At 37.1% G+C, this 15,072-nt stretch overlaps 1 protein-coding gene across 1 annotated transcript; it reads left to right on the top strand.

The window, feature by feature from the left end:
• The first annotated feature begins 5,662 nt into the window (after positions 1-5,662).
• LOC306853273 (gamma-aminobutyric acid receptor subunit pi-like) lies at positions 5,663-14,858 on the top strand. The gene is made up of 10 exons (XM_079390557.1): positions 5,663-5,959; positions 10,926-11,009; positions 11,094-11,206; positions 11,304-11,371; positions 11,439-11,656; positions 11,784-11,866; positions 11,986-12,123; positions 13,486-13,638; positions 13,741-13,934; positions 14,018-14,858. Exons 2-10 carry the CDS (start codon positions 10,957-10,959, stop codon positions 14,333-14,335), a joined length of 1,338 nt encoding a protein of 445 aa, XP_079246683.1. The 5' UTR covers positions 5,663-5,959; positions 10,926-10,956; the 3' UTR covers positions 14,336-14,858.
• The last annotated feature ends 214 nt before the right edge of the window (positions 14,859-15,072 follow it).

Raw genomic sequence — 15,072 nt, 5'->3', positions numbered from 1 at the left:
TAGATCAATCCTGATACCAAATATGCTTATTCATTCTTAAAACCATCCTTAGAACAACCAAAAATAGTCTAAAATTCATAGTATTACTTTGCAGTGTTAGTGTGGGAGAGGGTTATGACAAGGATGAGATTAAGTCGGGTGCATTCCAGCTGGTTCTGTTCAGTGTTGATAGAGTAAACTCTAAACAGACATGAACAAATCCATCAGGACCATGACATGTTTCGGGGGAAGGGGCATGAACTGAAATTGAACTGTTAAAAGGTGATGACAGAACCGATAAGCTCAAAGCTTTAAGGCCGTTGATTTGTCTGTGTTAATACACTGCATTTTAAACGGGGAACACTGGATGAGACTAAACCCCCTAAAGGGCAATGCACCCTGCTGCCAACTTCTATAACGCCAAAACCAAAATAGCAACCACGCGCTGCACTGTTATTAGCTAAACAGTATTGACTGATTAGCAATGTTTAGTAAACTCAACGTTAAGTTGTCAGGCAGGGAGATGAAACTCTGATTCACTGAATTGAGCAGAAGAAAGATCATCCAGTTCCAGGTTATTGTTGTGTGTAAATAGCCTCACACACTTCAGACGCATGCTATGAGGAGACAAAGGATAAAGAGGCCGTCCTTGAATTATTGGCACACATAAGCACAGCTAACCTTCTCCTACAAAGTCACATTAATGTACTTTTGACCTGATTCAATGTGAATGCCACTTAAATACTAATTTCTACTTGCTCTCTCTCTCTCACACACACATTCCCACAACGCTATATAAAATAGTACAGCATCTAAAGATTGGAACGTCCAAAAGCTTTTTAAAACACATAGGACAAGTGCTTTAATAATGCATTTAATATAAATAGAAGAGACTACATTCGGAAACATTTACCATTATAGACAGTAGACATTAATATAAGTATATAACAATTCAGCTTAAATTGTATATATTCGATACAATTCAACTACTTTGATTCAAACTGAATCGTTGTTCCATGAATTTACCCAGACAATCATTCTAAGAAAGACGAGCAATCCATATTATCAGAACGCTGACTAAATCAGGAAGAAACAATAGCCTTTTAAAACACACATGCCAAGAAAAGGTACCATTTTTAGCTTCTTGGTCCTTAAGGGAAAAGAAGTCCGTATTATTACAGGAGAAACAAGCCATGATCCATTCAACAAGATGTTCATCGAGAGGAGGAAAAATGTAAACAGGAGACAACAATTATTCCATGTCCACATCTATGGTCCAAAGTCAAATTCCATCCCAACATGACATCATTCATTCTTTAGGATTGTTTCAGATACTAGCCTCTGTATATCTGGGAAGCACAGTGCACTAAATGAACTGACATGTGCCAGGGCTTATATAGAATATTTAGTGAAAATAGTGTTGAGAGACAACAAACACTTTAGTCTAATGGACTGTTCAGTGCTATTTCCCCCTAAAATATTTGACATGTCAACATGACAAAAACAAAACTTCTTGAGTGTTAAGAGGCATTTGGCCCCAACTCTGCTGGCTGCTGGTTTCAAACATCATGGCTGTTTATTAGTTTCAACAGCTAACAGCTGAGATGTTTCGTAAGCAAATACAATGTCCCACAGATGCCTTGACCACATCCTTGAGTACCAGGCTTATGGTTGATGTTGGGACTCCAAACCCTGATATTCATCTAATCATCTGATCTGATCACTGCAGCTGGTTTGAAGTGAGACATACAGCAGTCAGTGTGATATCCTGGTTGTATGTCTACCACTCCCCCTAGTGGTTAAAAGAGTGCAGTGTAATTCACTAATTGCTCAGAAGAGGATGGGGTCAAATAAAATAATGTTTAGCAAAGTGGGAAACAAACTTAGTATTTCCTGACTAAATTATTATTATTATTATTTTGTCTCTGTGAATATGTGAATAAATGGTGCATAAACAATGTGTGTCAGCTAACCAGCCAACCCTTGGCTGTATCTAGAATCATACCCCATATCGTAATCCATTCTTCACTGCTTTAGTCCACAAATATAGTCTACTCGAAGGAGTAAATAAAAACGTGTGAGCATTCATGGGTATTCTCTAGCACTAGCTAAACAAACTACAGTAATACACAATCGTTATTGCGCTGCAGTATGGGATTGAATAAGTGCACTCGATAATGTCCACCATGGTTTTAGACACCAAAACAAATGGCTGTTCCCACAAATAGTAGGTATGGAGGCGTTTTCGGACACAATGCTTGAATCTTGGCTCTGACAAGCACATAAAGAAGATCAAAATACTAAAGAAATCAGAATGATTTTTGCGGAATCAATAGGCCTATTCTATGGAAAAAAGTAAATGATGTTAGGATTCACTGGACCATAAATCTAGGATTTAAACCCCTTTGCATGAATTTGAATTAAATTAATCCATCAAGTTAGAAGGGAAAAGTCTAACGTATTGATTAAGAGGGATAAACTTAAGACAGTAAAATTTTAGAAACAGAACTCTTATTCATTCTAATTTGCTATTTAACGAAGTATTGTGTGTGAAAACCATCTGAATGGGAAAATACTAAACATTTATTGCTTTTACTACATAAAATAATAAAATAAAATGTGGAACATATTGATGTAAATATAATTTTACACTTATTAAAGACACCTTCTTACATGCTACGTCTTCACCCATGCCCGTTGACCTTTAAATTATCTAACAACGTTGTGAGTCCAGAAGCATGTATGCACTGATGCATGCTGATCAGGCTGGTATCCTCACTCTACTGCACTTATTTAGCCTAAGGTAAGATGTGGCCCCCACATACAGCATTCATCAACATATACCAACATGCCTCCACAGTGGGGCTGAAAAAGATTTTCCTATGGAAATAAATGGTGTGCTTTTCCTACTGGAGATGTCCAACAGATTCATACTGTCGGGCTGTCTCTGAGCACTCTTCCTTCATTACACTCATGATGGTGATTTACATTAGATATGCAACGTGACTGATAATAAAATAAACTAAATATAACTTCCTGGAAAAAAAAGTGTTTTTCATACACGGCAACTAATATCACTGTAAGATTATTGTTTATTATTTGCATTATTACTTTATATAATCACTAATCTGTAATTTCTCAGAAAGAAGCTGAATATACAGATAAAACATGAGTAAAAAATGCTTAAAAATGTATATTGGGGAAGTCGTGGAAGTCGTAACCTAATGGTTAGAGAGTCGCACTTGTAATCCGAAGGTTGCGGGTTTGAGTCTCCGGCCGGCAGGAATTGTAGGTGGGGGGAGTGAATGTCCAGCGCTCTCTCCACCCTCAATACCACGACTGAGGTGCCCTTGAGCAAGACACCGAACCCCCAACTGCTCCCCGGGCGCTGCAGCATGGCTGCCCACTGCTCCGGGTGTATGTTCACGGTGTGTGTGTGTGTTCACTGCTGTGTGTGCACGTTGGATGGGTTAAATGCAGAGCACGAATTCTGAGTATGGGTCACCATACTTGGCTGAATGTCACTTCACTTCACTTCACTTCATATAAGTATTTAAAGGTTTAGAATTATTAATGACAACAAACGTGCACATCTAATAAAAATGTGAGTGTTATTGGTTTTTAACAAGAGCAAGGTTAAATACACTGTATAATTGAATAACATAGCTAAGTCAAAAATAGGGGGTCTTAACAAACCCAAGACCACACTGCAAGTGCTAGGGAAGCAGTACACTCCCTCATTATACTGCTATTGAGTTTTGCAGCATTAGTCATTAGTCATGGGTAATGCAACATAAACCATTACAAATGGAAAGGATTTGCTAGGAACTGAAACAGCACAAGAGAGAGACCTGGAGAATTACAGTATTCCACCAGGGAGAAAATAATAGATTAAACTGTCAACAAAATGGACGAGATTATGTTCTTTTAACCTTAATTTGTGGTTGCCAGGCTACTGTCTCTTACTCCAGTGACCTGGCCTGTAGCGTACAGCCTAAGAGATGCTCTCTGGAGCTAGTTTATGGAGAATACAGATGTGTACAGGGCAGAAAAACAAGTAAATGAAGCTGGTCTGCTTGAAAGGGAGGGATGGGGGGGGTGCATTAGTATGCAGGTGGTTGCACTGCATTAAAAAAAGCAGATTATAAACACATTAAGTTGATGAGTAATTAATTCATAAGTAATTTACAAAATGATTCCAAGGAAAAACAAAGCACACCTGTTATAAAGTATATAAATATATAAAATATATACAAAGGGTATCATTAATTTGTTTTATACATACATACATACATAAAAGTTTTGTTGTTATTTCGTGGCATATGTTTTTTTATGTAACATTTCTTTATAATGGGCTTCCTATGTGTATATTTATCTCTCTCTATATTAAAATCATATTGCTAATAGGAGAAAAATTGCAGTTCACTTGCACGTTCTGAAATTTAAACGGTTAGTTCACCCAAAAATGAAAATTGGCCCATGTTTTAATCACCCTCAAAGCATCCTAGGTGTATATGACTGTCTTCATTCAGACGAATCCGGAGTTATATTAAAAATTATCCTGGCTCTTCCAAGCGTTAGAATGGGAGTAGGTGGGTGTTTTTGTTCAACAGTCCAACTAATTTTAATTTTTGGGTGAGCTAACCCTTTAAGCTTTTCTCTGTGTCGGTCAATTAAATTGTTCACTAGAGAGAGAGATAAATGAGACATACTGTGCATGCATCTCCTATGCAGCACTAATGAATGTGTCAATAGTGTGCCCAAGGTAGAGCCCTGCTGTACTCATGCTATTCCAGCTGCTTAACACACACACACACACATACACTTCCAGCGCACTGGTACTGAAATCACACAGCCCTCATTTTCTCACCTCTTTATTTGCCGATATTTTATTAATTTCTATCTCTGTAAGCAAATTCCTTTTCCTTTGGCATTACTTGCTGTCAAAGGAACTATGGCATTGACAGTCTTTCAGCACATGCCACAGCTGAAAAAAGTCTGAAGAGGTTTTAAGAGTTTAGAGTGTGTGCATTTGCAATCTTCTGCATACTACGCTTAAATTGATTTGGTTTAAATTGTATCCTTTTAGGTTACATATTAAGGCACATGACAGAAATGAAAAAAAAAGAAATGATATGAGCACAGAGAAGGAAAGGATAATGGAGAAAAACCTCTCCGGGGAAATGAGTAACATAGACATGTCCAGAGATGAATATTAAAAAAGAGAAGAGGTTGTTTGTTTACACTGATGCAAAATCCCACTTGCCTCTCCTCACTGAAGGTGGATGTGGGAGTGGTTTCTTCATCATCTTCCTGATTGGCCAGTTCAGTTCTTTGGTCACCCTGAGTGCCGCTGATTCCGGTTTATTGTTTATTTATTCTGGATATATGTCGCCTGTTATAAAAGGAAAGAAAAGAGTCAGTTACATAGTTGAAATTGACATCTAAACATAAAATATTTAGTAAATAGCTCACCCTTCCTCACCACTTTTAGCAGCCATGTCTCAGCGGACTGTTTTTATAAAATTCCAGTGGATGTAAGAAGATTACTAACCTCTAGATTATCATATTTTATTTCTTTTTCCCTGCAGATCATAAGATAAAATGGGCAAAAATGTCACAGAGCTGATGATCTGACTGTTTTTAATATGAGAAATATCATATAAACCATTTTTGGTTCAGTGCCCACAAGGTCCAGTGTGGCATAGACCAAGCCGTGTTAATGCCATGTGCTCATCCACATCATCCCTACGGTTGGCAAAAAGACAAGAAATGCTCTTTCCTTGCTGAAAACAGAACACTGGAGTACATCCTGCCCGCGAGAGGGTAAATGAGACCGACAGAGTAATAAAAAATAGAGAAAGAGAGAGAGTGAGAACATAGAGAGAGGGAGACAGGCACAGCATCTGCTCATCCTCATAACAGGCTCACCTTTACCGTTCACAACCGGACTCAAGACTGAACTGAGAAACTAAAAAAGGTGGGTACAGCAATTTTTGCATGAGTGAGTGAGAATTAAGTCTGTTAAATGGAAGAGGACAGAAAGATACAATTATGGTTCTTAAGATTTTTAATAAAAACCATTTTGCATGGTTTTTTGAAGATTTAATGTTTTGTTATAGGTTTTTAAGATCATAATATTGGGTTCTTTAAAAAGCATCAGTACATATTGTAGATGATTTTCTAAAGAACTAGAGAATGAAAATGTATTTGTGTCATCATTTTCTCACCCCGTTGTTCCAAACCTATAATTTTCTTACCTCTGTGGAAACTAAAAGAAAATGTTTTCTCTCTCTCAATAATGTAAGCTAATAATCATTAGAACTGTTTAGTTTCCACCATTCTTCAAAATATTTTCTTTTGTGTTTTGAAGAAGAAAGTAAGTTGTACAGATTTGGAACGAAATTACAGATTTTTGACCGAACTGTCCCTTTAAAAACTCTTCTATGGCAAGATCACTGTAGGGCAGTATAAAGTATAAATATAGAAAGAACTGTGCAAGTACTCAGACTGGCTGAGCTGATATATAACAGTAACCTGCATGTAACTGGCAAGCTGGCACATTTACCTGAATGAATGTAAGTCATGAGATGTCAAACATTCATGAGGCACATATGAAGTCATTTCAATATATGAGCTGCACTGCCACACAGATCTGTAAGTATAAAACTGTCTGAGTGATCTACTAAAGCGGATAGAGAGGAGACAATTACAAGACCGGGCAGCATGTGAAGGTCTTCGCAATAATGGAAAGAGGACAGATGAAGGTAACATGAATGAAAGACAACCTGAAATCAGTGGTGGAGGAGGGAAAAAAGGAAGCAGGAGTGTTGATAATCTATCAAGTGGATTGTGATGGAACAAAGGATGGAGGAAATAGCTATTCACATGCTGAGATGATTGGTGGAGGTCATCTGATTTTCTACCATAAACCTCTCTTGCTCTCGGTTCGATTCAGGCATAAGTCACTGTCTCAGACAACAAGCTGGTCTAAGCTGTTCTGCTGGCACTCAGTAGATCACCAGTCAGAGCCTGATGTCTACAAGTCTAAAGGGGAGGATGACAGGCCATTCCTTCATCTAGGGCACACCTGGTGCCTCTTGGAGCCGAGCGCTATTATCCTTGCAAATAAGCTAGCAGAAGCTGGGAGCTTTGTAAACAGGCCTCGCAAAAACAATGGCATCGGTGTTTCGAAGCTGTGGAGGCGTCATTTGAAAAGTTTTCCTTCTGATTTGCACCAGAAGATAAACATTAATCCAAGAAGGAAACAAGGCTTTCCTGGAGCCAGAGAGCAGAGGTTATATAATTGAGCTTACTGAGGCATCACCAGTGTGTCTCTCTGCTGTCAAACATTCATTTAGCCGTCGGTTTGAATCCAGCGCCTCTGTTTACAATGTTGTGTGGGCTTAAAGCCTGAGGATGCTGAGAGGAGTCCGCTTCAATTATGGAGAGCGGGTCAATCCGCAGGGGTATGATTAAAGCAGGTCCACTGTCCCTCTCTGGCAGCTTTCCATCTGACAAAAATATAAATGGAAGACTGCAGAACAAAAAGCGAAAAGACATGGATGGACAGAAAAAAAAAGACTGCTGTCAAATCGATATGTTAGTTGTAAAGAAATGTACCCTGAGAAGTAACCCAAGGTTTGTTTTTTACATAGGTCATAGTGCTAAATAATGAAGCCATAAGCAAGCCCAGATAGAATCTGTTGTTTTTAGTTAATGATTCTACTGAATAACAATCAGCTTTGATTCATTTATGGCAGCAACTTACACTGGGTGTAAATAGTAGATACAGCCTACTATTTGTACCAAGTATTAATAACAATAAATAACATTGTTTTCACTAAATGCAAACAGTGGTAGTTGCTATTCACACAGTTTTTAATTAAAATGATATGCTTTTTATGCTAAAGGCAAAACATCTGAACAGAAGTGGGTGGAGTTAGTGGAAATAAACTTGTCAAGATATATATATATATATATATATATATATATATATATATACACACATACATTTATATGTGTGTGTGTGTGTGTGTGTCCAAAATATATTGCATTTACCCAAAATGTATTTTATGATTGTAAATGTACATTCTTGCCCCTTGAGATACATTTTGTAATTTATTTTGGCATCTGAAATTTTAAAATCAGTTTATTATCAATTTTAAAAATATATTTCATTAAGCAAACACTGTTTACAAAATAAATTTAGCATATATTTAAAATAGATTCTGGAGAGATAAAAATGATATTTTGTGGTATGTGCAATGAAAATCCAATTAGCCAATGCACAACCAAGGTGCATGGAAAGTGTCACTGTAATCATTGTAAATAGCTTGCGTTCCAAATCTGTGGAACTTTTTTCTATTGCACAAATTCCATGTGGTCCAGGCTTTGACCTTTAGTAATGTGTTAGCCAAAGGAAGAGTTGGCAATCAAAAAAGCAGTGAAAATCCCTGTGGTGGAATGACAAACACTCTCCCCCAAGGAATCCGAAAAGAACATACGGATAACTAGGATGAAAAGATGGGGAGAAAATAGCGTGACAAGAGACAGACACAGAAAAACGGGGAAATAAAATGACATAGATCGTCTCTCAGAAGCTTCAAAAGTAACAGATGTGACAAAAATGATAGGGATATTGGAAACAATAGAGATGAAAGACACTGATGCAAAATGGGACGTGAATTTACAACAAGGAACAAATCAGCATTGAGATTGAAATTGGAAGGGGGGCAGTTGAGTGAAAGGAAGAGAGATTGGAAGAATGCAGTATGTCACAAGACACATGAGATTTTTAATGACATTGATTTATAGGGAGCCGAGCAATGAGAGAGATTCATCTATAAAACTACAGGTGCCATGAAAGGCATCTAACACAGCTGTGCACACATACAAGAGAGAGAGAGAGAGAGAGAGAGAGAGGGAGAGGGGGAGGGAGAGAGACACTTGGGGTGAGGCTGGGGGAATGGGGACGCAGAGAGGGGTTATTCTCTGAGTCAGTCAAGTGACAAGTGTGAGGGAAGAGATGCTTGGACGGAGGAAACACACTGCGTGCTGAGAGAGCAAGAAACAATAAGATATTTAGATAAGACATAGAAGACCCAAGAAAAACAGGAGACAGAGAAAAGGATTGAGAACACCTGGATACATTTTGCTGGAACACTAAGAGAGAAAGAGACCAAGAAGAGTGAAGGGTAAAGCCACAATGATCTGCATCTCAGATCTCCACAGGTAACTGCTGTCATTGAGATGTTCATGCGGCATGACAGAGATGAGGGCAGCTGATGGATGGAGGGAGGTGGTGGAGGAGGAGAGGAATAATTAAAGAATGGGAAGATGGAATTTAGAAAGAAAATGTAGTAGGAATGATGAGATGAGTGGCATGCCTACAAGAAGATGGAACACTGTTTACATTCTGGAGAATATATGTGATAGATTTTGTATTGATAATTCATTATGTGATTTTAGATTAGTGCAATAGTGAGAGCTTGTGTAAAAACTGGAAAATATATTAAAAATACATATATTTAAAAACATGTATGTGAAATTGCTGACACATGATAATCTCAAGGTTTGTACTCTGTAACACCTCAGGGTGCAAAAGGACTGTTTTATGCGACTAATTTAGAAATAGAAGTGCCCTGACATTTTGAAAGATTGCTCTAATCTACAAGAATCCATTGAGAAAAAGAGAGGGGGAGAGAGAGACTTGGAATAAAAGGAAACAGAGAGAAAGAGAGAGAGAAACGGTTGGTGGGGGCTGATCTGTGGTAAAATGGTCCAGCGCCTTTCATTACGGACTGCTTCTTGTTCAGGTCCCATGACAATAACCAATAACCTGTCTTGAGGCAAAGCAATCAGCTCCATAAGCTTAAAGTAAAGAGAAAGAGTGACTGGGAAGTTGTGCATTCAATAAAATGGTACATTAATGAAAAGCTGTTGGTGGTGCAGTTGTGTGTGGGCAGAGAGGACTGCTGCCATCTAGTGGTGTAATTCTGGGACATTAAGTTTGCATGGTTTATGGGTACTTCGGAGGGTCAAGAAAGACCAATTCCCTAGGACCTTGAGCTGAGAGACACCTGGAAACAATGCAATTAATATTAGACAAACTTGTATGTGCCCAATTAACTAATTATATTGGCATTCAGCAGTGTATTAATAGAATTAACAATGATATATTATTGTATTAATACTGCAAAAAGATACTGCAAGACAGGGTTTCTATGATCTCTGAAAATCTGGTAATATCAAGGAATTTAAAAATTGTGTTTACCAGGCCTAGAAAAGTCATGGAAATTCTATAATAGAAACATTTTTTCATGGAAATATTTGTTTAAAAATATGCTTTAATAATTTAATTAACTATTGTGGAATAAATAGTTTGCTAATTTATGCAACTTTTCATTTCCTAGACTTTCTTCTGCTGGACATAAAAGAACATATTTTCAAGAATGTGGGCAACCAAATATTTTCAGGTCCCCATTGACATCTATAGTATTTATTCATTTTTTAGTACTATGTACATTGGTTGGGACCAGCACCTGCAACCAACCAACCAACAATCTTATTTTATGTTCGACAGAAGAAAAAAAATTATACAGGTTTAAGTAACATGACACAATTTTTGGGTGAACTATCACTTAAACTAAATGAGAATTAAAGCTACAGTTCTTAGTTTTACAAGCATAATTTTGATTAAAAAGAAATAAATGAAAAAAATAAGTCCAGAAGTCTAAGACATTTCGACAAATGTAGAATACAAAAGTGAAATTACAAAAACATATTCTCTAATTAGTATAATCCCTCTGAAAAAAGTGTGTGTGGGGTGTCAAGATATACAGTAGGACTATCAGAGCAGCTGGTGCCCGGGGTGTCGTAGAACCGTAATCCGTCCTTGATGGGGACGATTTTAACTAAATGTTTTTCTTAAATCCTCTTCTCAGCCACTGCTCGTCTGTATCACATTATCGCAGAATGCTGCTCTATCTTCTGTTCTGGATGAGTCTATTTCTGTTGATTACAAACGGGTGAGTAAAGAGATAAACATCTGATGCACTGAGACTAAGAATCACTGGACATCCACATTGTTACCATTTCTCCCTGTCTCCCAGTGAAAGAGGGTTTTATGGGAATCATTACGCCGAGTGGAATGATTCGCAACTGCAGCCCACCATACAGAGGCTGATGAAAGGCTACAATCGATACCTAAGGCCAAACTTTAACCGTGAGGCTAATTAAATATAGATAGACAATTAAAAACACATACAGTTATTTAAATAATTAAAACCTAATAAGAAAAACACATTTCTTTGTTTCCACAGATGGGCCTGTTGAAATTGGAATGAGTTTGGATATTGCCAGCATTGATGCCATCTCTGAAATTAACATGGTACTATTTACGTTTATAAACTTAAGTTTATAAAAGATTCTGATCAATTTTGTTCATGCACTTTCAGGACTACACAGCCACTATCTTCCTAAGACAGCGATGGCAAGATTCCCGCCTGGTATTCCCTGGAAATGAAAGTCTGAGTCTGGATGGGCGGCTGGTTTCTTTGCTGTGGATCCCCGATACGTTCATCCCTGATTCTAAGCGTTCTTTCCTCCATGATGTAACTGTGGAGAACCGTTTGATCCGCATCTTCAGCAACGGCACTGTGCTCTATGCTCTTCGGTAAACACTGACTATGAATTTACAACTTCTTACCAAAGGCTGAACAGCTACTCCAGGCAGATGCATGTGCATCTGGGGAACCTTCCCACTGAAATGGTTCAATCAATATTCCTCCTTTTCTCCGCAGCATAACAGCAACCATCGCCTGCAACATGGACCTCACCAAGTATCCTATGGATAGACAAGAGTGTACTTTGCAATTAGAAAGCTGTAAGTGTTGTCACTCAAACAAAACAAATGCGTATGGCTTTTACTTATTTTATTGATTATTCAAGAGCAGGCTGTACCGACCCTTAAACCTGTATGTGTGTGCATGCATGCATGTTCAGGGGGCTATAATTTACAGGATGTGGTGTTTTACTGGACCCGAGGGAATGACTCAGTGAAGGGGTTAGATACACTGCGTCTGGCCCAGTACAGTGTGGAGAGCTACTACACAACCGTATCTGAAGCTGTGTATGAAACAGGTAAAAACATCAAATTTTATTGTGAATGTTTTGCTCACTTTTACATTTTATTTGACTAAAAATACCAGTCAATCTTGGTCTTTCAGCCACATTCTACATTAATATTTACGCATTTGGCAGACGTCTTCCTTCTAAGCTGCTTACAGCGCAATCATGGTTTACAAAATCCCCAAAAATAATTTGGACACTTAAGCCAGACTTAAAAGATGCATGAATGCCATTGCATTAGATAACAAAAGAACATCCAAATGACATTTCAAAGAATCTAGCACAAGCACCACAAGCACAACTATTCCACAAAAAGAGATTTAAGGTTTAGACTTATAAAACAAACAATTGTGTAGCATATTTTTCTGCAGATGCTAGTTAGTTTTTTAATGGACTAAAATTCACAATACTTCTTGGTCTCACTGTACATTTAATCACTGCGTATGTTTCATAGTAATCAAATTCATAACTTTGGTGTTCATAACTTTTGCTGCTAGAAGAAATAATAAAACTTTGTTAAATTTACTGTAAAAAAAAAAAAAAAGGTCAGCTAATACAGGATGGCATGTCGGTGCCTGTATATTTTACAACTTATAATCACACGTTTAAAGTGATATAATGTTAATATTACTAATCTCCTACAATTAACAAAATCAGAATTTTACATTATAATGTACCAAAAACCACATGATAATACAGGTGGTAAAACGGGAAGCAATTAAACATAGGCATAACACAAAACAGTAACACTTTACAATAGGGTTGCATTTGTTAACATTTGTTACTATATTAGTTAACGTACTAATAATGAAAAACACTTGTAAAGCATTTATTAATATCAGTTCATATTAACTGCAGCATTTACTAATATATTATTACAATCCAATGCTTTGTCTGTTAATATTAATCAATTAAAAAAGATGAATAGATCATGTAACAAATGTATTGCTCTTTATTAGTTTATATTAGTTAATGAATTAATGTTAACTAATGAACCTTAAAGTGTTACCCACAAAACAGTAATGTCCATTACTGATAACAAAATGAAAAGAAAAATTATTTAAATAAATATGTGTCATTCATATGTACAATAGTCAACATTTGAAGTGGATCAAAACGATCGACTTCAAATGTTGACTACTGTATATATATATATATATATATATATATATATATATATATTAAATGGAAAAATGTATATATATATTGCAATTTTAAACCATTTACAATTTTCATTGTATATGATAAGATATCTTACAGTTAATCAATGAACTATTTTTAATGTAGCATTCTTATAGTACTTTTTTGTGAAAATTGCACACATTTTTTTTTATTTTACAATGAATCACCTGCAGTATTCTGGATCTGTTGCAGGTTTTTACCCGAAGCTAGTTCTGCACTTCTCTTTACGTAGAAATGTACTGTTCTTCATTCTGGAGACGTATGTGCCCTCAACATTGCTGGTGGTTCTGTCATGGGTGTCTTTCTGGATCAGTCAGTCCTCTGTTCCAGCTCGCACCTGCATCGGCCAGTGATTCCAAGAGCACATTACTCTTCAAAACATATGCTAAAAAACATTTCTAGATCAAATAAACTAAATATTCTCTGTCAAATCCATTTATTTGACAGGAGTGACCACTGTTCTTACCATGACCACACTGATGATGGGTGCCAGGACCTCACTTCCCAATGCCAACTGCTTCATTAAAGCTATCGACGTCTATCTAGGCATCTGTTTCACCTTCATCTTTGGTGCTCTGCTGGAATATGCCTGCGCTCATTTCTGCACCATGCAGCACCACACCATTGTAGATGTGCAAAGGGTGAGAACTCTCTGGAAAGTGGTTAAAATGACACATTTTTACAACCTATTATATTTTTTCATTTTTACATTACATTTTCACAGGAACTACTCAAAGAATTCGAGGAGTCAAATGGTACGACTCACTTGGCAAATTCAACTCCACCCAAAAAGATGCAGACAGAAGAATCCACTCAGCAGGAGACGCCTGAGCAATCCGTGACATGCGAAGGAAATGAAGCCACAGACAAGAAGAAAGAGAAGGGATGCGGTTTGTCCTCCGTAAAGCAAATGTCTCGCCGAGCAGCATCCATGATGAGTGTCGAGAATCCTAACAACATTGACAGACATGCACGTGTATTTTTCCCCATGGTTTTTCTCCTCGTCAATATTTTCTACTGGCTCTACTACCTTTTATTCTAATGGATGAACAACCCTACCTCCAATCTCCATTAATGAACAATGTATCGCACAAATGACTGTAAAAGTGAAAAGACTGTTGACTACCCATCAATTACAGTTAAATATTCCCTTATAACAATAGCTGGACTTGGTTCATTGTTGCATTGAAGCAAGTGTTTCTATACAACAATGAAAGTAAAGATTATATGGACACACATAAATCACCATATAGACTCATTTGCAGCAGGACACAACGAAGGATGCTGTTCGCAATTGCCTTCACATTACTGATTTATTTAAGGGTTCAATGCTTTACCTGTTTTTCTTCTTGCTTTGTTTTGCTAGGTAAACGTAATGCGCTGTAGGGATGCTGTAAACTCCATAAGCACTGACCATAATAAATGGCATTAAATAAAAGCATTAACGGTCAGTTTATGCATGCATGACTGTATAATGGGGTCCCCAGTCTGATTCCACATTGTCAAAATGAGAATGAAATTTAATTTTAACCTGTAAATAAAGTTTTAATATAATAAAATGAATGAAAAACAAACCTATGCGATTATTCAATATTTCTAGGTCACTAATAATCAACTAAGCTAATTTGTAACAGTAATTTTTACATTTTCAATTATGTTGATACAGTATAATGAAACATCTGAGAACTTTAGCACCCACTCATAATCACCCAATCTATTCATCCATGGATCCATCCACACATATTAAGAGAGCAATTTGAAGATTTCACCTTCTTCTTC

Source organism: Barbus barbus (assembly GCF_936440315.1).
Source record: "Barbus barbus genome assembly, chromosome: 33".
Lineage (NCBI taxonomy): Eukaryota > Metazoa > Chordata > Actinopteri > Cypriniformes > Cyprinidae > Barbus > Barbus barbus.
The sequence above is the reverse complement of the archived record's forward strand: the minus strand, read 5'-3'. Positions and strand labels throughout refer to the sequence as shown.

Bases quoted from the DNA above. Each gene is read 5' to 3' on its own strand.
- LOC306853273 (XM_079390557.1), top strand. From the start codon at position 10,957: ATGCTGCTCTATCTTCTGTTCTGGATGAGTCTATTTCTGTTGATTACA. The intron at 11,372-11,438 runs GTACTATTTACG...ATGCACTTTCAG, and splicing joins CCATCTCTGAAATTAACATG to GACTACACAGCCACTATCTT. The intron at 11,657-11,783 runs GTAAACACTGAC...TTTTCTCCGCAG, and splicing joins ACTGTGCTCTATGCTCTTCG to CATAACAGCAACCATCGCCT.